Source organism: Carcharodon carcharias, chromosome 10 (genome assembly GCF_017639515.1).
Source record: "Carcharodon carcharias isolate sCarCar2 chromosome 10, sCarCar2.pri, whole genome shotgun sequence".
Classification (NCBI taxonomy): Eukaryota; Metazoa; Chordata; class Chondrichthyes; order Lamniformes; family Lamnidae; genus Carcharodon; species Carcharodon carcharias.
This window is the reverse complement of record NC_054476.1, coordinates 125631099-125656234: the sequence shown is the minus strand read 5'-3', so window position 1 is coordinate 125656234 and position 25136 is coordinate 125631099. Positions and strand designations below refer to the sequence as shown.

The 25136-nt window shown below is 42.3% G+C and overlaps 1 protein-coding gene across 1 annotated transcript in view; it reads left to right on the top strand.

Moving 5' to 3' along the window:
• Nucleotides 1-8460: 8460 nt before the first annotated feature.
• The window catches only part of LOC121283627 (syntaxin-1A-like), a 239994-nt gene continuing 223318 nt past the window's right edge, over nt 8461-25136 (top strand). Inside the window, exon 1 of the mRNA XM_041198404.1 lies at nt 8461-8499. Within this exon, the coding sequence (XP_041054338.1) occupies nt 8470-8499 (30 nt within the window). The 5' untranslated portion in view covers nt 8461-8469. The remainder of the gene's footprint in view (nt 8500-25136) is intronic.

Here is a 25136-nt window from a genome sequence, read left to right as displayed (position 1 = left end):
ACTGGAATCGGACAGGTGGTTTGTGAGTTTGGCTCGGGTGGTTGCTGGGAGGACGGAGAGACTTGGAGAAACTATACTGATGGCCAACAAGAAATTTGCACAGTTCCCGGAATTAAATGACTGCTCCAATAACCTTAGCTCAGCAAGTCAATGTTAGCAGTATAGATTAACCTAGTGCTCACATAGTTCAGGTGACCAGACTCTCTAACAGGCCTAGAGGAAGAGAAATGAATAAGTAGACATGAACAACAATGCTCTCTTCCATCTGGCTGAACTTGTTCTCACACTGAACAATTTCTCCTTCAACTCCTCTCACTTCCTCCAAATCAAAGGTGTGGCTATGGGTAACTGCATGGGCCCCAGCTATGCCTGTCTCTTTATGGGGTATGTGGAACATTCCTTGTTCCAGTCCTACTCCGGCCCCCTTCCACAACTCTTTCTCCGGTATATCGATGATTATTTCGGTGCTGCTTCATGCTCTCGTTGGGACTTGAAAAAATTCATTAATTTTGCTTCCAATCTCCAACCCTCCATCATTTTCACGTGGTCCATCTCTGACACTTCCCTTCCCTTCCCTTCCTTGACCTCTCTGTCTCAATCTCTGGTGATAGACTGTCCACCAATATCCATTACAAACCCACCGACTCCCACAGCTACCTCGACTACAGCTCCTCACACCCCGCTTCCTGTAAGGACTCCATCCTATTGTCTCAGTTCCTTCGCCTCCGTCCTGATGATGCTACCTTCAAAAACAGTTCCTCTGACATGTCCTCCTTCTTCCTTAACCGAGGTATTCCACCCACGGTCGTTGACAGGGCCCTCAACCGTGTCCGGCCCATCTCCCGTGCATCCGCCCTCACGCCTTCTCCTCCCTTCCAGAAATATGATAGGGTCCCCCTTGTCCTCACTTATCACCCCACCAGCCTCCGCATTCAAAGGATCATCCTCCGCCATTTCCGCCAACTCCAGCATGATGCCACCACCAAACACATCTTCCCTTCACCCCCCCGTCAGCATTCCATAGGGATCGTTCCCTCCGGGACACCCTGGTCCACTCCTCCATCACCCACTACTCCTCAACCCCCACCTATGGCACCACTCCATGACCACGCAAAAGATGTAACACCTGCCCCTTCACTTCCTCTCTACTCACCGTCCAAGGGCCCAAACACTCCTTTCAAGTGAAGCAGCACTTCACTTGCATTTCCCCCCTCTACTGTATTCATCGCTCCCAATACGGTCTCCTCTACATTGGAGAGACCAAACGTAAACTGGGCGACCGCTTTGCAGAACACCTGCGGTCTGTCAGCAAGAATGACCCAAACCTCCCTGTCGCTTGCCATTTTAACACTCCACCCTGCTCTCTTGCCCACATGTCTGTCCTTGGCTTGCTGCATTGTTCCAGTGAAGCCCAACACAAACTGGAGGAACAGCACCTCATCTTCCGACTAGGCACTTTACAGCCTTCCGGACTGAATATTGAATTCAACAACTTTAGGTCTTGAACTCCCTCCTCCATCCCACCCCCTTTCTGTTTCTTCCCCCTTCCTTTTGTTTTTTCCAATAAATTATATAGATTTTTCTTTTCCCACCTATTTCCATTATTTTCAAATATTTTTAAATCTTTTATGCTCCCCCCACCCCCACTAGAGCTATACTTTGAGTGCCCTACCATCCATTCTTAACTAGCACATTCGTTTAGATAATATCACCAACTTCAACACCTCTGTGTTCTTTTGTTCTTTTGTCTGTGACATCTTTTGATGATCTGCTTCTATCACTGCTTGCTTGTCCCTACAACGACACTACCCCCCTCCACTTCTCCCCCCACCCAACGCACCCCCCCCCCCGCCCCACCCCCAACACATTAAACCACCTTATATTTCACCCCCTTCCTTGGATTCACCTAGTTCTGTTGAAGGGTCATGAGGACTCGAAACGTCAACTCTTTTATTCTCCACCGATGCTGCCAGACCTGCTGAGTTTTTCCAGGTAATTCTGTTTTTGTTATGAACAACAATGCCACTGCAAGAATTTGGTGCAGTTAATTTCATCTGTGCTGAATTAACTTTTGCTAATTTCATTCCTGTTAATATCACTCTGTGATTTAATTTCATAATGTGTTAATGTTCAGTCAATTAATTCTAAGTGGTTACTACAAAGTTGTAGTAAAACCAGAAACAATATAACTCTAGGCATTTCTGTTCCATATGATAATGCAGATGAATTTGATGATCCTGAGTTTCCAGTCAGTTGGTGAGCAGACAGTTGTTCCTGAAAATGCTTCCATTCCAGTGGTAGCAGTATATCCAAAATAGCAGAACAATTGCTTAGCAAGTGTAGAAGGTAAAGGGTTAACATTATTGTATGTCAAAGGCTGATAGTAACTGTAGTTGGAATCTAATAAGAATTTACACTTTGGAGTCATGTAGTTGTGTTGATAGTGTGACAGTTCATCTTGTTTTGAAGCAAATGGATATCAGAGTTTGTGTTGGTTTAATCCCCAAACCTGTACAGAGTACATAATTTGTGTTGATACTCCAGTGCAGTACTGAGAAACTGCTCCATTGTCGGAGGCACTGTCTTTCAGTTATGACATTAAGTTGTTCAGGTGAATGTAATAGATCCCATGGCATCTTTGGGAGAAAAACAAGGAAGAGTCCTGGGCAACATTCTTCCCTCAGCCAACACTTCCAAAAACAAATTGTCTGGCTTTTCAACTATTTGCTGCTCCTGCGTGGAAACTTACAGCTGTGTTTGTGTAACTACACTTTAATGTAATTTTATTCACTATGAATCTCACTGGCATGTTTGATAAGCATGCAAGATGTAATTTATTTCTCCTGAATGTCTTTTTTCTGCAACCTTACTGTTCTACACTATCAATGTGCTGTTCAACGTTGGAAGTGACGGATGCATGAAAAATAATTCTTTGGTTAATTCCTATGGTAATATCATAGTAGGTAGTATTTCCAAGATAAAAGATAATCGATTGTCTTCTGTTCAACTTCCACACAAATATTTGATAAAGGCTGTGAATGGAAAGAAATGTGTTACTTTTTCCTTGAGATTGTTGATTCACATTCCAACTTGACAGGTTTTTTTTTGGATTGATGGCTGAATGTCTCTTTTACAATAAATGTGACATTATCAGAATGGTATAAATTCATGACAAATGTGCCAACTATATGAGCCCTGGTATGCTATTAGCGTTACCATTTGTTAATTTCACTGTATGTTGCACTACTGGCACTGAGTGCTGAGTTAATTTCACATTATTGCACAAATTCCATTGTGTTCCCTGTTAATTTCTTTTTGTGTTATATTAATTTCATTTTGCTATGTTAACTTGACTTACTGTTGTGTTCTTTTAAATAATATTATGCCGATTTCACGTGGTATTGCTTGCTTGACTTATTGCTGTATTCATTTCACTGTTCGTTAATTTTATATTGTGCTGTGTTAAATGCACCTCTGAGTTAATGCATCGTTTTGTATACATTTTATTTTTAAATTGAGTCTTCTTCAGAAGAAGTCATATGGACTTGAAACCTTAACTCTGTCTTTCTCCCCACAGATGCTGTCAGATCTGCTGAATTTTTCTAGCAATTTTTGTTTTTGTTTCAGATTTCCAGCATCCACTATTTTGCTTTTATCATTTTTAAATTCATTGCTTTCCACCAACATCACTTTGTTTATGTTTTCTGTTAAATTTTATTTTGTACTCTATTAATTGTCCTGCATGTTATATTCATTTTGTGGTGTTCTGTTAATTTCACTTTTGATGTCAATTTCACCATACCTTGTGTCAATTTCACTGTAGGCTTTTAATCTCATTGTATGTTATGTTAATTTTCTTCCTAATCTGCCTCAGTCTTTCAATAATGTTCGGCATAGTTGACCACTTAACTCTTCTTCAAAACATCTGTCCTCTCATCTAGTTTTGCTTTATATGGTTCCATTCTTGACCAGGTGCACAGACTCAATGTATCTCTAACATAGGTCTCCCTTTCTTTCCCTGCCCCATTAGATGCCTCGTGGCTCAGTAGGTAGTGCCCCTGCCTCTAAGCCAGGAGCTTTGGGTTTAAGTCCCACTCCAAGACCTGTTGGCCATGGAAGGAGTGTTCATGACATGGTTCAACAGGTTGATAATCAGCCTGTTAATCCTTCCAACACTTCCCCACTATTCCCCAAAGAGAAAAAGAAGATACCAAACAATCAAACCTGTTCCATCATCTGTAGAATTACCCAACAATCTATCCATGCTTCCTTTTCTCATCTGCATGCTGCCCATCATTGTTATCATTGCAGACATGGTTCAGCTTCTACATGAATGCCAATAACCTAGCCTTATCCCACTATTATCTCAAGACAAGATATGATGGAATACTCACCACACACCTGGTAACAATGAAGAAGCCTCATAACATCCAGAAGTCTGGTTAATTGATGGCCCTGCCACTGGACCATGCACAGCGACTCTGTAGGTACTATCTACAAAATGCATAGCAGAAATTCATACATCTTATTTGGAAAACACCTTCAGATCCAGAGCCATTTCCATGAAGAAGGGCAAGACCAACAACATTATGGGGACACCATTGACAACACCCATCAGCACCACCACCCCACCTCCCCCCCACCCCCCACCCCCCCCCCCCCCCACGCCCCCCCCAATCCCTATTGGCAGTGGCCTGTGTCCTACTTTTGAGAAATGTTTCCCTAAGCATCTGTACCTTACTGTTCTCTCTTAAAAAGTTTAAACTCATTTCCTTAGCCTACCCTTCAGTCACCTCTCCTGGCTGATATTCACTTTTGTCCTGTCTATCTCTCAAGCACCTATAACATGTTTTACATAATAAACATGTAGTAAATTTAAGTTATTGATATGTTAATTAAGTGTTTAATTTTACTGTGTTGAGTTTATTTTACTGTTCATTCTACCATCTGTTAATTTTACTCTTTAGAAACATAGAAACATAGGAAGATTTATAGCAGAGAAGGAGGCCATTCGGCCAATCATGTCTGTGCTAGCTAAAAGGTAGCTCTCCAGTCTAATTACCTTTTAGCACTTGGTCCATAGCCCTGTGGGTTACAGTGCCTCAGGTAAGTATCCAAATATTTTTGTTTCTAGCACCCGTTCGGGTAGTGAGTTCCAGACCCCCACCACACTGTAGGTAAAAAAGCTTGAGAACAGTAGCATAGTGGTATTACTACTGGACTAACAATCTAGAGATCTAAACTAATGCTTCAGAGACATGAATTCAAATCACATCACTGGCCTCTCTGCTAAATGAAAGTCCTCCTTATCCACTCTATATAGACCCTTCATAATTTTATGCATCTTAATTAAATTTCTCCTCATTATCCTCTGTTCAAAGAAAATGACAATAATATATATTTATGTAAGAACCTTTAACATAATGAAACATCCCAAGGTGCTTCACAGGAGCATTATAAAACAAAGTAAGGCACCGAGCCACACAAGGAGATATTAGGTCACTGACCAGGGAGTTAGATTTCAAGGAATGTCCTAAAGGAGGAAAGTGAGGTTAAGAGGTGGACAAGTGTAGGAGGGAATTCCAAGATTTAAAGCTTAGGAAACTGAAGGCACCAATGGGGGAGCAACGATAATTGGGAATGCACAAGATGCCAGAATTTGAGGAGTGCAGATATCTCAGATGGTTGTAGGGCTGGAAGAGATTGTAGAGCTAAGGTGGGATCTGAAAACAAGGATGAAAATTTTAAAGTCTAGTTGTTGCTTGACTGGGAGCCAAAATAGGTCTGCGAACACAGGGGATAAGGAAATGGCACTTGCTGTGAGTTCAGCAGCAATTTGGATGGCCTCAAGTTTACAGCAGGTAGCATGTAGGAGGCCAGCCAAGAGTGTGTTTGAATAGTTAAGTCTAGAGGTAATGAAGGTATGAATGAGGGTTTCAGCAGCGGGTGAGCTGAGGCAGGCAAAGGTCAGATGATGTTATGGAGGTAAAACAACTCTAATCTTTTGAATATTTCCTCACAGCTAAAATTCTCCATTCTTGGAAACATCCTTGTAAATCTCTGTATGCTCTCTCAGAGGATCATGTCCTTCTGGTATTGTGGTGATCATTATTATCCACAGTATTTTAGCAGTCTTCTAGTATGGCTGGTGGTTTATGTAGTTCTAACATAACCTCTGCCAGTAAAGGAAAATGTTGTGTATGCCTTCTTAAGCACCTTATCTACCTGTCCTGCTACCTTCAGGGATCTGGTGACATACACTCCAATCTCATCCTATTCCTCAATATTTCCCAGAAACCTATATTTATTGATATTCCCTTGCCTTGTTTGTCCTCCTCGAAAGCATTACCTTACTCTTCTCCAGATTGAATTCCATTTGCCAGTTTTCTGTCTACCTGACCAGCCCATTGATACCTTCCTGCAGTCTACAGCTTTCTTCTTCACTATCAACCACAAAGCAAATTTTGTTTCATCTGTAACTTTCCTAATCATACCCCAATAATTCAATCTAAATCATTGATACATACCACAAACAACAATGGAACCAGTACTGAGCCCTGTGGAAACCCACCTGAAACAACCTTCTGGTCACATTACCCAATGCTTCCTGCCACTGAGCCATTTTTACATCCAACTTGCCACTTTCCCTTAGATCCCATGAGCTTTTAATTTCCTGACCAGTCTGTCATGTCGGACCTTGTCAAAAGCTAAAACCCATGTAGACTACATCAAATATGTTATGCTCATCTACCCTCCTTGTTACCACCTCAAGAATTTCAATCAAGTTAGTCAGACACAACCTTCCTTTAACAAATCTATGCTTACTGTTCTTGATTAACCCATGTCTCTCTAAATGATGATTAAACTATCTCTCAATTTCCCCCCCCCCAATAATTTGCATACCACTGAGGCTATGTGGGTTCAAATCCCACCACAGCAATTGTTGGAATTTAAATTCAATGAATTAAATCTGCAATTGAAAGTGAGTCACATTAAATGTGATCATAAAGCTATCATTGATTGTTGTAAAAACCCATCTGGTCACTAATGCCCTTTAGGGAGGGAAATCTTCCATTCTTACCTGGTCTGGCCTACACATGACTCCAGATCAGCAACAACGTAGTTGACTCTTAACTGCTCTCAAGGCCAATTATGGCAACATTTGCTGGCCTTGCCAGTGATGCTCACATCCTGTGAAAAACTAACAAATAAGCTATGATTTCCTACTCCCAAGTGTCTATCTATTGCCTCAGTTCATCTGCTTTATTCATTAGAGCCCTTGCATTGAAGTATAGACCACTCATCACCAAACAACTTCTTAGTTAACTATTTTCCAGCTTTGTTTCCTTGACCTTCCATTCTCACAAAGTCTTCTATTTCCAGCTTCGTTTCTCTTCCTTCTGAATCTACACTAGGGGTCCCAACCTCCTGCCAAACTAATTTAAACTCTTCCCAACAGGACAAGCGAATGTCCCTGCCAGGATTTGAGGTGCAAGCCATCTGGCTTCTACAGGTCCTAACACCCCAAAAATGTCCCAGGAATCGAAAGTTTCCTCTCGGTACCATCTCTCCAGCCACCCATTCAGCTATACTGCCCTCCAATTTTTGTACTCACTAGCATGTGACACCAGGTCTAATCTGGACATTATCACCTTTGAGGCTCTACTTTTCAATTTCGTTCCTAACTCCCTGAAATCTACCTGTAGGACTTCATCTCTCTTTCCACCGATGTCATGGATACTGATATGGACCATGACTTCAAGCTGTTTATCCTTCCCCCTTCAAAATGTTCTTTACTTCACGTACTGTGTTAATTTCATTGCTAATTTCACCATGTGTTTATTTCACTATTAATATCGCTTTATGTCAATTTCACTTTATGTTGCTTTTTCACTATATTTTTATATTAACTCCACTGTTAATTTCGTGTGCTGTTAATTTTACTGTTGCGTTAATTTCATCGTATGTTGCATTTATTTCAACTGTTAATTTCATTGTGTTAATTTTATAACGTGTTGCGTTAATTTCACTGTTAATTCCACCATGTGTCGTGTTAATTGGACTGTTAATTTCATCGTGTGCTGTTAATTTTAAAGTGTGTAGTGTTATTTTGATCGTGTGTTAATTTCACTGCTCGTTTCGCCATGTGCCGTGTTAATTTCGGTGTGCGGTTGCTGAGTGTGGTGTTTCGCTTTGCAAGTTGCAGACTCCGGTGTCAGTTTTTGATGTCAGTCATGTTTTGTCATTTTTTTATTCCCCTGTGAGCGGAGTGAGCCGAGCTGAGCCCCGCCCCGACATGCGCTGTGCCGGCAGCTGGCAGTCCTTGGAGCCGCCTCCCTCGCCCGGTGAGTGGGGGAAAGAAGCCGCAGAGCTTGGCATCGCCATCCTCCTCCTGCTGAGTGTGTGGACAGTGCGCGCAGAGCCGTTCCGAGCCGAGCCGTCAGTCCGAGCCCCCAGGACATCACAGTGATGAAGGATCGAACCCAGGAGCTGCGGGTTGTGAGTATCCACAAATTGAGGAAGGGGAATGGATGGATGTGTGTGTCTGCTGGAGGGGCAATCGCCCGGTCGGCTAACGGGCTGGGGAGGTACCGTTGGCTTGCAGGGGGGTTGCTGAGCTGCTGCAGTCCAGGGTAAAGCTTTCGGGTTATTTTATTTTATTTTTTGCCTCTACATGTTGGTTGCAAAACGTGCCCTGGCGTCAGTGCGGAGATGTGAGAGACAGGGTTGAGGGGACAGGACAGCTTCCGAACTTCACCCGCATCCCTGCGGATCAGAGGCTGAGACCGAGCTTCCCCCCGGGGAACCTGTGAACCGGGCTTCAAGTGTGTGGAAACGGTGGCCGCAGCTTCACTCGCGGGGCTGGGGGTCCCTGGGTGCTGGGTTTGGGGAGGGGTCCGGTTCCTGGGGTGGATGGCAGGGCTGCAGGTGAAGGATGTGCAGGTTTGATTGATCTTTCGAGCTCCTCAACCGAGTCATGGGATGAATACTGAGCAGTTTCCCTCTCTCCCTCCCCATTCTCACAGCCTGGAACCTGCTTGTTGGCGCTGCAATTTGACCAGATCTTCTTCCAGCTCAACGATCCCCCAAATTCTGACCCTGAAAACGGCCATTCCACCTTCAGTGGTTACAGTGGGCTGGCCCCGTGGGTTTGGAAAGGCTAACCCCAGACACGATTCTTATTCAGGAGAATGAAGCCCCATCTCCGGGACACATGTACCCACACATCGTTCACTTGGTAATGCTGTCAGTCAGCCTCTGTGACCTGTTAAATCAATTTTATTCTAAGTTTCCCTCTCCCCGCCCTCCAAGCCAGCCCAGTGGTGCCTGGTGCCTTTCTCTTGCTGTATCTCCCTTTTTACTTCTGCCTGTCTGTCTCTTTCTTGTTTCGTTTTCACTTCCCTCTCCCCCTTTTTTAAATTCCCTTGTTTGTACCCCTCTCTGTTTCTCTGGCATATTTTCCCTCTCTTGTTGATGGCTGGAATGTTTGTGTGTGTGTGGTGGGGGGGGGTGTGGTGTTGTGGAAATCGGGTATTTGAAGATGCTCAGGCAGTGGGCTGATTGAATAAATAGAAAGTGGAGGTGGCGTTCTGAAAAAAAAAATCTGCTTCACTCACATGGAACAGAACTTGGCATTGGAGCAACCCTCTGACAAGGAACAACCACTAACCGTGCGGCCTGTACAGTTTCCTCAAAGTTATCCAAAGTAAATTGAGCATCGACGCGGTGTTACTGAGGAAAGATTGGATGAAGTTACTATCAGTCAGTGCCAGAAGAGATTAGGAGGGTCTTGTGGACAGGCCTCCTGCTCTCTGCTCGAACGGATCAATCGATGATGGCCTCCAGCTATGGCAGGCATGGAGAAGAACAGGAGCAGTCATGTGACAGTGAACAGCAGCTTCAGTTCTGGTTCACCACAGTGTCCTGCACAGGTGACTTCAGGAGCCTCTGCAGAACGCAGTGAGCTACAGCACAAGGGCATCCTGGGGCTGTTTGAGGCAATAAGAGTTAGTCATGGGTACAGTTGGCATCAGTTGATGGTGCCAGTTGGCTCAGTGGTTACCCATTATGACTGTCTCTGTGACGAGAGCACTTCTCAGTAGGAACGCAGGTAAATACAAAAGGAAAAGTTGAAATTTCATACCCCGCTTGAGACTTACCAAACTGTGGATTCTCACTTAAATAAAATTTTGTCATTTGGAATATATTGTCTAGTCTGTCATTCTTTTATTTTGCAAATATGGAACTGTCAGAAGTAGATCAACTCAAACATACTCAGTTCTTAGGCAAAACTAAACAGGTAAAGGAACTAGCAAGTCATTGATTATGAATCTGTCCAATGGAAAAATTATACCGGATGATTACGGAGCAAATTAAAGTCCTGGGAAATGAGTTGTCTTGTACCTGTCTCCTTTGCAGTAGTGACTCATCAGCTGCTGATGGCTCCAATTGACCTCCTGTTCTTTCTTGCCATTGGCAATAATGTGCAGCATACTGTTCGGTTTTGCAAACCATGTTAGGACATATTATGGCCCCCATTAACAAATGCAAACTGGAAGCGCAAAGCACATAAGCATGCGTGGAGAGAGAAGCAGAGTTAATGTTTCCAGTCGGTGACCTTTTCATTAGAACAGTTCTCATGAAAGGTCATCGACCTGAAATGTTAACTCTGTTTCACACTGTACGAATGCTGCTTGGCCTGCTGAGTGTTTCTATGTTTCTGTTTCAACTTCAGATTTCCAGCAATTGAGGCATTTTGCTTTCGCAAACATGCAACACAAATTCTCACTTAATTGTGAGGCTCTTGCGTTTTTGTGTCCATTGCTGCATCTGTTCTTTGATGGGGTACAAGGTTCTGTTGATTGTATCTTTGAGGACTCAGCATCCAGCCTTCTCTCTCTTTAATGTGCAATGTGCTGTTTGATACTTTAATTCTGATGCAATCATGTGTGCTCTGCAGGATGTATAATCCACATCCAATAATGTGCATCATTTTCTGCTCATGGCATGCACAGCTAGTATGTTGTTAAAATACTGTCCCTTTCTATTTAGGGCTGCCCTCTAGTTGTTACTGGGAACATAACTGGTTACTTGTACACAGTTAATATGCCTTTAAAGAAACCAACAGTCTAGTAAAACTGTAGCTACATCTACTGAAGGGAGTATGGGAGGGTGAGTGATGAAACAGACTTTAATTACTGACTGAATGAAGATTAGAATGGCATCATGACTGATTCCTGTGGTTCAGGATCATCAGCATTCCTTGTATTATAACAATTGGAGCCAGGTTGACCTTCAGTGCTGCTGGTAACATAGTGTGAATGGTCCACTGTCCTGGTGTGTCATGGAGCAAATGTAACATATTATTTGCAGTCTTCACTGCTTATTCTGTGCCTCCTCTTGCATTGCTTCTTCATGAGAATTGCGGTGGTTTGTACAGAAACATTAGGAACTAGAGTATATTCTTTTCCTCAGACTGGTGTAAAGCCTTCAGGTATAGAACCTAACCTAGTATATGTTTCGCCCAGGTAATTTCTCACCCCTCCTGGTATAGAACATCATGAACATACATACAGATTAGGAGCAGGAGTAGGCCACTTTGCCCTTCGAGCCTGCTCTGCCATTCAATAAAATCGGGGCTGATCTGATTTCAACCTCAACTCCACATTCCCGACTACCCCCAAACCATTTCACCCCCTTGTTTATGAAGGATCTATTTAGCTCTGCCTTAAAAATATTCAAGAACGCTGCTTCCACCGCTTTTGAGGAAGAGAGTTCCAAAGACTCACCACCCTCAGGAGAAAATTTTTTTCCTCATCTCTGTCCTAAATGGGAAAACCTTTATTTCTAAACAGTGTTCTAGATTCTCCCACAGGGGGAAACATCCTCTTCACATCCGCACTGTCAAGACCCCTCAGGATCTTATTTGTTTCAAACAAGTCGCCTCTTACTCTTCTAAACTCCAGTGGATACGAACCTAGCCTGTTCAACCTTTCCACATAAGACAACCTATTCCAGGTATTAGTTTAGTAAACCTTCTCCAAATTGCTTCCAACGCATTTCCAATACTGTACACAATACTACAGACGTGGTCTCACCAATGCCCTATATAACTGAAGCATAACCTCCCTACTTTTGTATGAAGTTCCCCTCACAATAAATTATAACATCCTATTAGCTTTCCTAATTAATTACTGTACCTGTATATGAGCCTGCTGTGATTCATGCACTAGGGCACTCAGATCCCTCTGCACCTCAACTCTACAATCTCTCACCATTTAGACAATATGCTTTTTTATTATTCCTACCAAAATGGACAATTTCACACTTTTCCACATTATACTCCATTTGCCAGGTTTTTGCTCACTCGCTTAACCTATCTATATCCCTTTGTAGCCTCTGTGTTCTCTCTACATCTTATTATCCTACCTATCTTTGTGTCATCGGCAAATTTAGCAGCTATACCTTTGGTTCATAGATTCCCCAACCCTGCCCTACACCATGAGCTTTTACTTTGCATAAAGACCTTTGATGTGGCACCTTAACTGGAAATAGTACTAGTGAGGCAGTAAGTGTATCTCCTCTCCTAGTTGGCCTAAGGGCATTAACAGTCAAGCCTGGAGTGTAGGCCTGGAGTCACACACCTTCTGGAAATCTATGAACAGTACATTGACTGGTTTCCCTTTATCCACAGCATATGTTATTTCTTCAAAGAACTCCAATAAATTGGTTAAACATGTGGTCCCTTTCGCAAAACCATGCTAACTCTATCTGATTACTCTGAATTTTTCCAAGTGCCTTGTGTCTTTAGTAATAGCTTCTAACATTTTCCCGATGACAGATATTAAACTAACAAGCCTGTTGTTTCCTGCTTTGTCTCCCTCCCCTCTTGAATAAAGGAGTTACATTCCCTATTTTTCAATCTAATGGAACTTTCCCCAAATCTAGGGAATTTTGGAAAATTAATTATCTCATATTTGTATCAACTATCTCACTTGTTACTTCTTTGAAGACCCTAGGATGAAGTACATCATGACCCCAGGGACTTGTCAGCCCACAACTCCAACAATTTGCTTAGCACCACATCCCTGGTGATTTTAATTTTCCCCAAGTTCCTCCCTTCCTTCCATTTCCTGATTTACAGCTATTTCTGGGACGTTACTTGTATCCTTGATAGTGAAGGCTGATGGAAAACACCTGGTCAATTCATCTGCCATCTCCTTATTTTCTCATAATAATTCCCCAGACTCTCTTTCTATATGACCAATAAGCTCACTTTGTTAACTCTTTTCTTTTTAAAAATATATAGAAACTCTATTTGTATCTATATTTCTAGCTAGCTTTCTCTCATAGACTTCCTTCCCTTTCAATCTTTTGGTCATTGTAGATGCATTTCCTAATGTTTAGTTATGCATAGGCCATCATTCATATATAGCGCTTGGCAACAACCCCTTTCCCAGTGTATAACCCCAACCTGTGGCAATGTATTTCCCTCCATGCACATAGCCCAACCAGTTTATTACCCCCACCTATACCGTTGCTGTACAGGTATAACCCCCACCTCTGATGTTAACCGTAGAAGTGACAATCTCAGCCAGAGGAGATGGTGTGACCATGTTTGGTACTGGAAAACTCTGCTGCAGTACATACCTACCCTGTTTACCAGGATGACTGCTTTTAAAAGAGTTTAAAAATTAACCACACTAGTCACAGTAGTGGCCCAAAGTTGGATCCCCAGGCAGCTGCCAATCTCTTTTCCTTTTCCACTGCTACCAGCGCCCTAACCTGCAAATGTAGTGCAATTAATGTCCAGCATCAAACATATGCAGTGAAAAAGGAAACAATGCAAACAGAATTGTTCCAGTATCATCTAACCTATACAGTTATAGTAATGATATAATACTGGAGCAGCAGCCCATAGGCTGTAGAATCAAACCCAAGTGGTTAAACTAAATGGTAATTTGTTCTCTAGCACCAGAAAATAATCCATGAAAGCAACAGGTTCACTAATATTCTTCTGAGAAGCAAAATTGCTCTCCTACCAAATCTAGCCTGCATACGGCTCCATACATACACTCCAGGCTTGACTGTTAATGCCCTTAGGGCAACCAGGAGAGGAGGTACAGTTACTGCCTTGCTAGTACTATCCTTTAGAAAGCCTCTGAATAATCAGAGTCAGAGTGGCAGCAATTATTACAATGTTCATTGTGTAACACCAGTGACAAAAGAGCTTAAATGTATTACATCAGGGCTCTGTTCTCTTTATTCAGTGGGAAACATGTCAACAATCATTTAAAAACCATTGGCAGCAAAAAACAAACATGAAGTAATTGGTTCTACAGACTGTAAATGCTGCTGGTTGGGATGCTGCCAGTCCCTTGTGATGTGTGAAGCAGGTGTTGAAGTTACTATTGGGTAGTTTATGTAACGTGGTTTATTGTTTAGCTTTCCAAATGTGTTTTCTTCATGAAAATTGTCTTAAGGCTGAGCACATTGATGGTGATGGTAAAACTGAAATGTAATTGTTTAAATCTGGAGTCACTTTCTGGCGGACACAACTGTTGAACAAAATGAAGGTAAAGCTGGAATTGAGACACTTTGGGCTATTCTGAATTGCTATACCCAGACAATGATCTGAACCTGTGTATTGTGTCTTACCAATTTGGGATTAGAAGGACACAAGCAATAGGAGCAGGAGTAGATCATTCAGCCGTGCTCCCCCAGTCAATACAATCACAGCTGATATTCTACCTCAACTCTATCTTCCTGAACTCTACCTTCCTGTACTATCACCATACCTCTTAATTTCTGTAGCATTCAAAAATCTATCGAACTCTGTCTTAATATACTTATCAATCAAGCACCCACATATCTCAGGGGTTGGAGAATTCCAAACCCGTTGAGTGAAGAAATTTCTTTTTATTTCAATCCCAAATGACTAACCCCTTATTCTAAGGCTGTGACCCCTAGTTCTAGACTCCCTAGTCAGGGGAAACATCCTATCAGCATCTAACCACCAAGCCCTTTATAAATTTTGCAGGTTTCCATAAAATCAACTCTTATTCTAAATTCTAGCAAAATAGAGGCATAGTCTACTCAACCTCTCCGCACAGGCCAATCCCCTCATCCCAGGAATCAGCTTGGTCGACCTATGTTGTACTCTTTCCAAGGCAAGTGTGTCCGTCCTTAGGTAAGGAGACCAAAATTCTACACTACCCCAGGGCCGTCTTACCAAGGTCCTACCCAAATGCACTAAGACTTCTTCACTCTTAACCTAATTCCTCTGTAATAAAGGCTAACATAGCATTTTGTCTCCTAATTGCTTGCTGTGCCTGTATGTTAACTTTGTGTTTCATGTATAAGGTCACCAGGTCCCTCTGAATACCAACATTTTCTTCTGCCTCATCATTTAAAAAAAAGTATTCTGTTTTTCTTTTTGAAACAAATAACTTCACATTTCTCCACATTTTATTCCATCTGCCATGTTTTTGCCCACTCACTCAAGCTATCTATATTCCTTTCCAATCTCTTTGTGTCCTCCTCATAGATTACTTTTCCATGTAGGTTTGTGTTGTCAGCAAACCCCTGGGTATGTTACACTTGATCCCCTCATTTAAGTCATTGACATAGTTTGCAAATAACTAAAGCCCAAGCGCTGATCTTGCAGCAACTTGTAGTTATAACCTGCCAACCCAAAAATAACCTATTTGTTCTCTGCTTTCTTTCCATTATCCAATCTTCAATCCATGCAAATGTATTATCCTCAACCCCATGAGTCCTAACTTTGTGTAATAACCTCTTATGCGCCACAAATTTACATCTCACTTACTATGGTTCCACTTTATCCACCCTGCTGGTTACATCTCAAAAAAAAGCTCTTAATAGATTTGTAAAATACGATTTCCCTTTCTGTAAAACTTTGATTCTGCCTAGTCATATTATTATTTTCCAAGTGTCCTGTTACCATGTAACTAATAATACATTCTAGCATCTTCTCTAAAACTAATGTAAAAGGGAATGAAATTTAGGAGTTAGCATTTTGTGGACACACATTACACAGTGAGCACATTCTTCCCTTTATTCAGTGATTCTTGTTAACAAAATTCTATCTAATGAAATGGTATTGTGAATCTGTAGCTCAGCGACACCCCTACTGTGAATGGGGAGGGAGATGATGGAATTTTATCACTGATTATAGAATGTGCCACCAGACAAAGGAACTGAATGTGCCCACTCCCTGCCTACTTCACTTACCACAGCTAATGAAGACCTGTACAGTTACAGCAGAGAAGCACTCAAAGCACCCCGTGATTCTTTGAGATTTAACTCCAAGCTTGCTGGGGGTTTTTATTTTAACTGATACTTCAACTTCAATTTCCAATTAGCAATGGGCTGAAGTAAGTATTTTTTAATTTGTTCATGGAATGTGGGAGTGGCTGGCTAGGCCAGCATTTATTGTCCATCCTTAATGACCCTTGAGAAGGTGGTAGTGAGCTGCCTTCTTGAACTGCTGCAGTCCATGGTGCTGTTAGGGAGTTCCAGGATTTTGGCCTGTCAACAGTGAAGGAACAGTGATATATTTCCAAGTCAGGATGGTGTGTGGTTTGGAATGGAACTCGCAGGTGTTGGCATCCCCTCCCCTTGTCCTTGTAGGTTGCAGAGGTTGTAGATTTGGAAAATACTGTTGAAGGAGCCTTGGCGAGTTGCTGCAGCGCATCTTGTAGATGGAACACCATATTGCCACTGTGTGTCGGCATTGGAAGGAGTGAATATTTAAGGTGGTGGATGGGATGCAAATCAAGCAGATTGCTTAGTTCTGGATAGTATCGAGTCTTTTGAGTGTTGTGGCAGCTGCACTTATCCAGGGCAAGTGGAAAGTATTCCATCACACTTCTGACCTGTGCCTTGAAGACGGTGTGGGGAGTCAGGAGGTGAGTTACTCACCAGAGATTTCCCAGCCTTTAACCTGCTCTTGTAATCACAGTATTTATATGGCTGGTCCCGTTCAGTTTCTTGCCAATAGCCACCCCCAGGATGTTGATACTAGCTAAGAAACAGACTGAAGGAAGGATGTTAGCTGATGTCAATGTTTGATATGTGACAATGATAGGGAGTTACTCGGCCATCTCTTTGAACAGTGCAGACAGGTCTTCTTGTCATTCCTTTAATTGCTATAGAGGTGAATTGCTGGACATTTCTGCTGTTCATAATCTTTACTGAGATGCCATGCATTATTTCCAAATGAGCAACATTTGGTCATGTGCAATATTTCAACTGTATCATTATCCAAAGTTGAAATGCCAGCCCACTGGGGGAGTTTAAACCCACCAGACTCTGCCCACTTATCCTGGGGAAAGCAGTGGTCAAGTGTTTTTTAAAAAGAAAACAGTCCTAAAATGGCACTAACCAATTGAAGAATTAAAGCCATGGTTCTATGCACATTTGAGTCCATAAGAGTATAATTGCGCCAGCTATTCTGTATTCTTCATTGTTTGATTTCTTGATGTTGCCTCCAAGCTGCTGCTGCAGTTCTTAAACAGTTAACGGAGACTTTCCAGTATTAAACTGTGCTCCTAATCCAAGGCTGCCATTGGACATCATTCACCTTTTAGTTGAATAGCAAAGACCCGTAGATTGATGTTAACTCTTCAAAGACTGAGTTGAATTCAATGAGTTTAGAAATCCGCTGTTGTTTATTTCATTGTATTATAACCAGGAGAAAACGTATAGATGAGAAGTCATTGTTTGAAGGAGCAAATTGACCTGAGAAGGTAAGGAGAGGCAGTAAAGGTTGTTTTGCACCAGGAAATGTTCCAGTGTGTTTATTTGAAATAAGAAGTCACAATGTCATCCATGATTACTGATATGATGAGTTTCTGATCCCAATCCCAATCATGCCACCATGTGTAGGCTCAAAAAGAGCCCACAACTCCAAAGATTAGCAGGAAATACTTCTTCAACATCTTGTTGTCAGAATAACATTGACATAGGATGAAGAACAGCGTCCCCGTCCATTCTTCTAAAGAATAATTCAAAGGATAGCGGTATTTATTCCTGCATACACTTTTGACTACACTAGCTCAATCCATATGGAGAAGTGTTCTAATGCCACAAGGTTCCTCTTCCCTTGCATTAATGAGGAGTGCATGGCATTGTCAAGACTTTTGTTGGAATTTAGAAAATCTTTCTCTTTAGTGTGTTAATGATGAACAGCTTCCTGCCCAACAGTAGAATCCCCAATCCTAGTGAAGGTAAGCCTGGCATCCATTCAACCACTTGCCATGGGAACAGCGACTTTGGTGAGACTGCTTTCTGCAGAAACAAACTGAACAATGGCACGATTTTGAAAAAGTAAGAATTCAGCTCATCGGCTCATGTTGCTCCCACAGTTGAGAAAGATGATGAACCAAATTTCAACACAGCCAAATTGACCATTGCTGCTCAATCTGCCACCCTATGTCTAGTTTCTTCTATTACTTCACCACCCCTATTCGACTGCTTTATGCACTACAACTTTGCCTGATCCCCTATATTCGCATCCTGACTAATCTCTTTCGCCCATCGTCAACTTGTCTATTTTCGAGCCTCTATCCCTCCCTTCCTGTGCGCAATCTTGGCTATCTGGAAGCTGTAGGATTTCACTGTTACCCTCTCTCTATGCCCCCTGGGGAGGGCCAAGCTATGTACAGTGTTGACTGCGGGAGTGCACCACTGTGATAGGACAGTGGTTTTCAAATTATTTTGGTTGAAGAACTCCTTTACAAATCATTTAGAAATCACAGACCCCTCCCCCCCATTTAAATTATACAATATAATACTCATAACACAAAAGTGCTTCATGCAAATTGTATTTTAATGTCGATTTGAAGAAAACAGGTGAGATGGATGTGCCTGCTTCTCACTGAAGGGTTTGTCTAGCTTTGTGCAGTCTCCTCTAGGTGAGCCAGTCAACCAGCCTGCTCTGCACTGCAAATATGGTAATCACACTCCACACCTGCCCCCAGCCTTGCATTTCATGTTATTGTGTGGACCCCCAGGAAAGTGTCTATGGACCCCAGGCTATGAACCATTGTGATAAAGCATTGAAATGGAAATTGCTTTTTAGTTTATTAGAACAGCAATTGACATGTGTATTGGCTGAGGGTAATCTGACTGAGCTGCTATTCAGGGAATCTGACGTTAATACATCACCCTGCCAGCACATTTTAGCAAATTAGCTGCAGCATTTCAGAACAATCTCTTGCGATGCAGTATCTTATTGTTGCTGTGATCAGTCAGTTCAGTTGGAGGCTTGTTCATTGTCTGCACCCTGCTCTGGATCTCTTTATTGCCTCTATCATAGCATAGTACTGGATAAATCCAAGATCAGGGTCTATCACTTAATCCTGATTTAACTCACTAAATCTCTTGCTCTCTATTAGCTGTAATCACCAGTGTGATTTTTTTCCCACATCCACAGGGATGGAAAAAGCAAAGACCTCAAAATAAGCAGCTCCACTCCCCCCCAGAATGAACACCCCGCCCCCAACTACCACACCACCCCCCCCCACCCCCCTCAGCCCAGGCTAGATACAGTATTGATTAAACACATCGTAAAGCTGTCCCTGTCCCACCAAGCAATCACAGGTCAGGTACAGCACAGATTAGCTGTGAAGGAAAACCCTCTTTAGACAGCCCCAAAACACAGCATAATTTTAGCCTTAGAAAATCCCATTCAGTGTATCATTGTCTTAGTTCAGTATCCTACATGCCACTCTGAATGAGATTGCCAAATTAATCCCAACTGGTGCCAAACATTGAGTACTTTTGTCCTGTGAACTGGTTGTTTCCCACATTGCACACAGCTGATTGTATCAATCTTTCCAACTGAGCCCAACCTTACAATGTAGCTTGGATTTAAAACAACAATTTCATGGAATCATAGAATGATACAGAACGAAATGAGACCATTCAGCCCATCATATCTATGACAGTTCTTTGAACGAGCTATCCAATAAATCCCTCTAATTTGCTCTTTCCCCATAGCCCTTAGATTTTGCCCCTTCAAATATTTATCAAGTTTCCTCTCAAAAGTTTTTATTGAATTTGCTTCCACCACCACCATCCTTTCCGACAGTGCATTCATAATCATCATAACTCAATATTTCTCTGGTCTCTCCACATGACTGTAATTTTTCATCACTGCTACCATTCTAATAAATCTTTTCTACACCAGCTTTAAAACCTTGACATCTTTCCTAAAGTGTATTGCCCAGAATTGGTCTCAATACTCCAGCTGAGACCTAACCAGTGTTTTATAAGGGTTTAACATACCTTGCTTTCTTCTGTATTCCATGTCTATTTATAAACCCAAGAATTCTGTATGCTTTTTTAACAGCCTTCTCAACTTGGCCTGCTCAAAGACTTCTGTATATACACCCACAGGTCTCTCCGTTCCTGCACTTTCTTTAAAATCATACCATTTAGTTTATATTGCTTCTCCTCATTCTTCCTTCCAAAATCACCCACTTCACACTTCACTGTGTTAAATTTCTTGTGCTATGCGTGTGCCTATTTCACTGATCTGTTTATGACCTTCTGAAACCTGTTACTGTTTGCCACACAGTTCAGTACATTGTCAAGTTTTGTGTCATCTGCAAACTTTGGAATTATGTTCTGTCTGTCCAAGTCTAGGTCATTAATATACGTAAAAAACAGCAATGTTCCCAAAACTAACCCTGGGGAACTTCATTGTATACCTCCTTACAGTTTGAAAAATACAACCGCTCACTGCTACTGTCTGCTTTTTGTTGAATTTTGCTGCCAAGTTTATAATGTGGTACTTTATCAAACTCCTTTTGAAATTCCATACACACAAACTCAACCACACTTACCTCAACAACCCTCTCCGTTGTTTCATCAAAGAGCTCAACCATGTTTGTCAAACATAATTTGCCATGAACAATCTATGCAGGCTTTCATTTATTAATCCGTATCTTTGATTTATTAACCCATTTATTTCCAAGTGGCAATTAATTTGTCCAGCATTATTGGCTCTAAAATTTTTCCCACCATCGACATAAAGCTGACTAGCTTGTAGTTGCCAGGTTTATCCCTCTTCCCTTTTATAAACAGGTGTATAACTTTTTGCAATCCTCCAGTCTTCGTAGAACACTCCCATATTTAAGGATAATTGGAAGATTTGGGTGAGAGTCTGTGCAATTTCCACTCTTCCCTGAACAATTTAGGATGCATCCCATCCAGACTGAGTGACTTTGCTGCTTCAAATGCTGCCATCCTTTTAAGTACCTCTTTATTTTTATCATATTCAGGTTCTCTGCTGCCTCATTTTACTGTGACATTGGCAGCATCCTCTTTTGTGAAGACAGGTGCAATGTACTCATCTATTACTTCAAACATGGCCTCTGCTTCCACCAGAAGATCCTGGTTTCAGTCCTGAATCAGTCCCATCCTTCCTTTGATTACCCTTTTATTATTATGTTTATAAAAACACTTTTATGTTGCCTATTAATCTATTCTCATGCATCCTTTTTGCCCATGTTAGTTCCTTTTTCTCTCCTCCACCCCATACATTTTGAATTCAGCTTGGCTCTCCACTGAATTATAAACCTTACTATTTATCATAAGGCCTCTATTCCTGTTTCACTGCATCCTCTATATCAGCAGTCATCCAGGAAGCTCTAGAGGCTGCCCTTCCTTTCCCTCTCAGGGGATTATGTGCAATCTATACCTGAATTACAGCAACTCCTCTTTGAAAGCCTCACATTGCTCAATTTTTGTTTTACTTTTATTTAGGGCACCTTTAACTTAGAAAAATGTCCTGAGGCACTTTAGAGGCATGAGGAAAAATGAACACTTGGCCAAATATTAGGAGGGCGATCAAAGTCTCAGTCAAAAAATGATTTTTAGTACCCTGCGAGTAATTCCAGAGGAATAGGACCTAGGTTGGTGAATGGTGGGGGAATGGCAGTGGCTGGAGTTGTACGAATGGTTGATGGGGGGAGAGTGAGATAAGGCTGGAAGAGGTTACAGAGATGGGGTTTGACTGAAGCCATGGAAGTAATTAAACACAAAGATGAGAATTTTACATTTGAGGCGTTTGGGCACAGAGAGTCCATGTAGGTTAGTGGCAAAAAGGATGATGGCAGATTGGGATTTAGTGTGGGATAGGATGTGGACAACAGAGCTTTGGATGACCTGAAGATTATAGAGGACGGAGGTGACAGGCCGGTCAGGAAGGTTTTGAAGTAATTGGGCCTGATATTTACTAGGATGGGGAGTGGAAGAGCTTTAGCAGCTGGGACGTTGGAGGTCCTGCCAATCTAATACTTGCTGGTTTAATTTTTTTGGTTTGGTTTCCCAGTCAACAGCCAGATAGATTTAGATAAAAGCAAAAGACTGTGGATACTGGAAATCTGAAACAAAAACAGAAAATGTTGGAAAAGCTCAGCCGGTCTAACAGCAGCTGTGGAGAGAAAAAAAAAGAGTCATAAGGACTCGAAACGTTAACTGGTTTTTTTTCTCTTCGCAGATGCTGTTAGACCTGCTGAGTTTTTCCGACATTTTTTGTTTTTGTTTCAGCTAGATTTAGAGTTGGGATGGCTGCTGGACAGGAAGGTCTGCAGCATCAAGCCATGTGGAGGAGGGAGGGAGGGAGATCCATGATTAGATCAAGGGGCCAGAAAGGACAGTAGGCAAGTGGAGGTTATCATGATTTAGATCAGGCAAGTCAAGAGTAGATCTGAGACATGGAAAAGACATTAATTTTGGATGGAGAGGCCATTGGGAGGGGGGAATGGTTAGATTAGGTGGTGGGGACAGTAATCTAATTGCAAGGAGGTAAGCAGGTGAGTGTGAGAGGCCATGGGTGAGGTGAGTACTCCTGCTTTCCCTGGCCCACAAGCAGTGCTGCCAAGGCACTTATGTGATGGATCTAGATCTTCTCGCCTTCCTTCTGCTGCCAGGTTTCACAATTCGGAAACACTTAAAGTAAGCCTCTAGTTAAATTTGAGTGTCACAACCTCATTAAAATAATTTAATGATGGACCCACCTCTGGAGAGCAGGTTAGTTGCCTACATCCCAACCCACCTCGGGGAAAACCAGATGCAGGCACATTGGAGGCAGATTAAGGTTGGGTTTCCAATTTTTAACCTTCCCCTTTCCCTCCTGCCCTGGACGCTTAAAATTACCCCCATTGAATATGGAGGTGACAAAAGGATGATTTGAATGTTTAAGTGACAAATGAATTAAGGCGCTGCAGAGGCCAGCCATGTTAGAGCTAGAATTTTGACATTCTGTGGTGGAGAGGATTCTGGAGTCAGAAATTGAGCTAGGAGTAACTGTTGCGTTCAGCCTTTAACACTGATGTTTGCAAGGCCACACAGCTGCATGTATATTAGAGGGATCCAGGCAGTGGTAATATGAGTCTGAGTTCCAGGTTATCCTTACAGACAAGGTATCAAATGTTTGGTCTATTATGAAAACATAAAACTCACAATGTCCCAAAGCTCCACCTGAGAAGCTGTTTCCATCTTTGTTTATTGGCGCTGGGAGAAAGGCCCAAGTGCTCCACACATCTTTGTCCCTTTCTTGGGGAGCTATTGCCTGTGTTTGTGTAGTCTGAAAAAATAAAACAAAAAGCAACTCTGAACTTGTGAACGATATAACTTCCACCCACCTGCCCAGGTTTCTACTCTCTGAATCTTCTTTGTTTGCTCTCATGCTCTCTCCTTTCCGCCTCTCTCTCTTTTCTCAATTTCTAAACCGCACCCCACTCCGCCATTGCCTGCAATCCGTGTGTTGTCAGTGCTTCTCCTGCTCTTTACGACAGTCCCTTTCTGCCCCTGGTTCCTCACTTGCCCCTCTTACTCTCATATCTTCAGACTGCTCCTAATCATTGTTATCTAATGTGCGATGGTCCCTCCCCCTTCCCCCCCCCCAACGCCACCAGCAATGGAGCCTACAGCCATGGTCATCACCTGCTCATTATTGATCCTCTCTTGATTTTCTTGCAAATTAGTATCTGCCACAGAAATGTTTCTTGTGAACAGCACACTGTAGCTGACAATTGGATGTTAGGTGATTGGATGTTAGGACCAAGCCCCGTTGTTAAAAAAATCATCTGTTATTACTCAGCCGGTAATCTTTTATTCCTGCACATACCTACATTATGCCATTATGCTCCTTGTGTGCCTATTATTCTCTGTATTGTTATTCAGACCTGCACATGGCACTTTCCATCAATGCAGTCATGTTTCTGTGAGCAAAATTACATTCATTATACATATCTTCTAAACGTATTAGGCATAGTAATTAGAGAAAATTCTTGCTGTCTCTGAATTATACAAAATAAGAAAGTTCTGTATTGCTGTCATGAGGGGGAGTTCTTGTTGGAGAATAGCAGCCAGGGCTGAATAATTAAGATGTATGGGACCAATTTTGAACAAGATATTTCAGACATCTTTACTCTGTTGACCAGATCCCTGGGATTTCCTCGTGCATGGTTCCATTCCAACCTACCTGGATGCAAACAGCACATCACTCCTTCCCCCAACATCATTGCTTCCATGATCCACTCTTGACCACCTCCTTTTCCTTCTCTGCATTGGCAACTTCACAGTCTTGGATGGGGAGGTGGGGGTGGGAGTCAGTGCTTAGATGTATGCGATTATACCCAGCTCAGGGTCTCAAATACTTACCTCATGCTATTGACTGCCTCAGTGTCTGTCCAATATCCAGTCTTGGATGAGTCATAACAACTTCTAGCTCAACATTGGGAAGATTGAAGTGATTGTCTTCACCAAAACATCCTCCCTTCCCACCATTTACCCTTTCCATCAATTCCACCCTGTTGTACTGCTATGTGTGCAGTTCTGGAATCCGCATTATAGGAAGGATGTGATTGCGCTAGAGAGAGTGCAGAGGAGATTTACCAGCATGTTGCCTGGGCTGGAGAGTTTTATTTAAGAGGAGAGATTGGATAACTGGGTTATTTTCCCTGGAACAGAGGAGATTGAGGGGGGACATGAATGTGGTGTATAAAATTATGAGGGGCATAGATAGGATAGACAGGAAGGAACTTCTCTCCTTGGTGGAGGGATCAATAACCAGAGGGCATAGATTTAAGGTAAGGGGC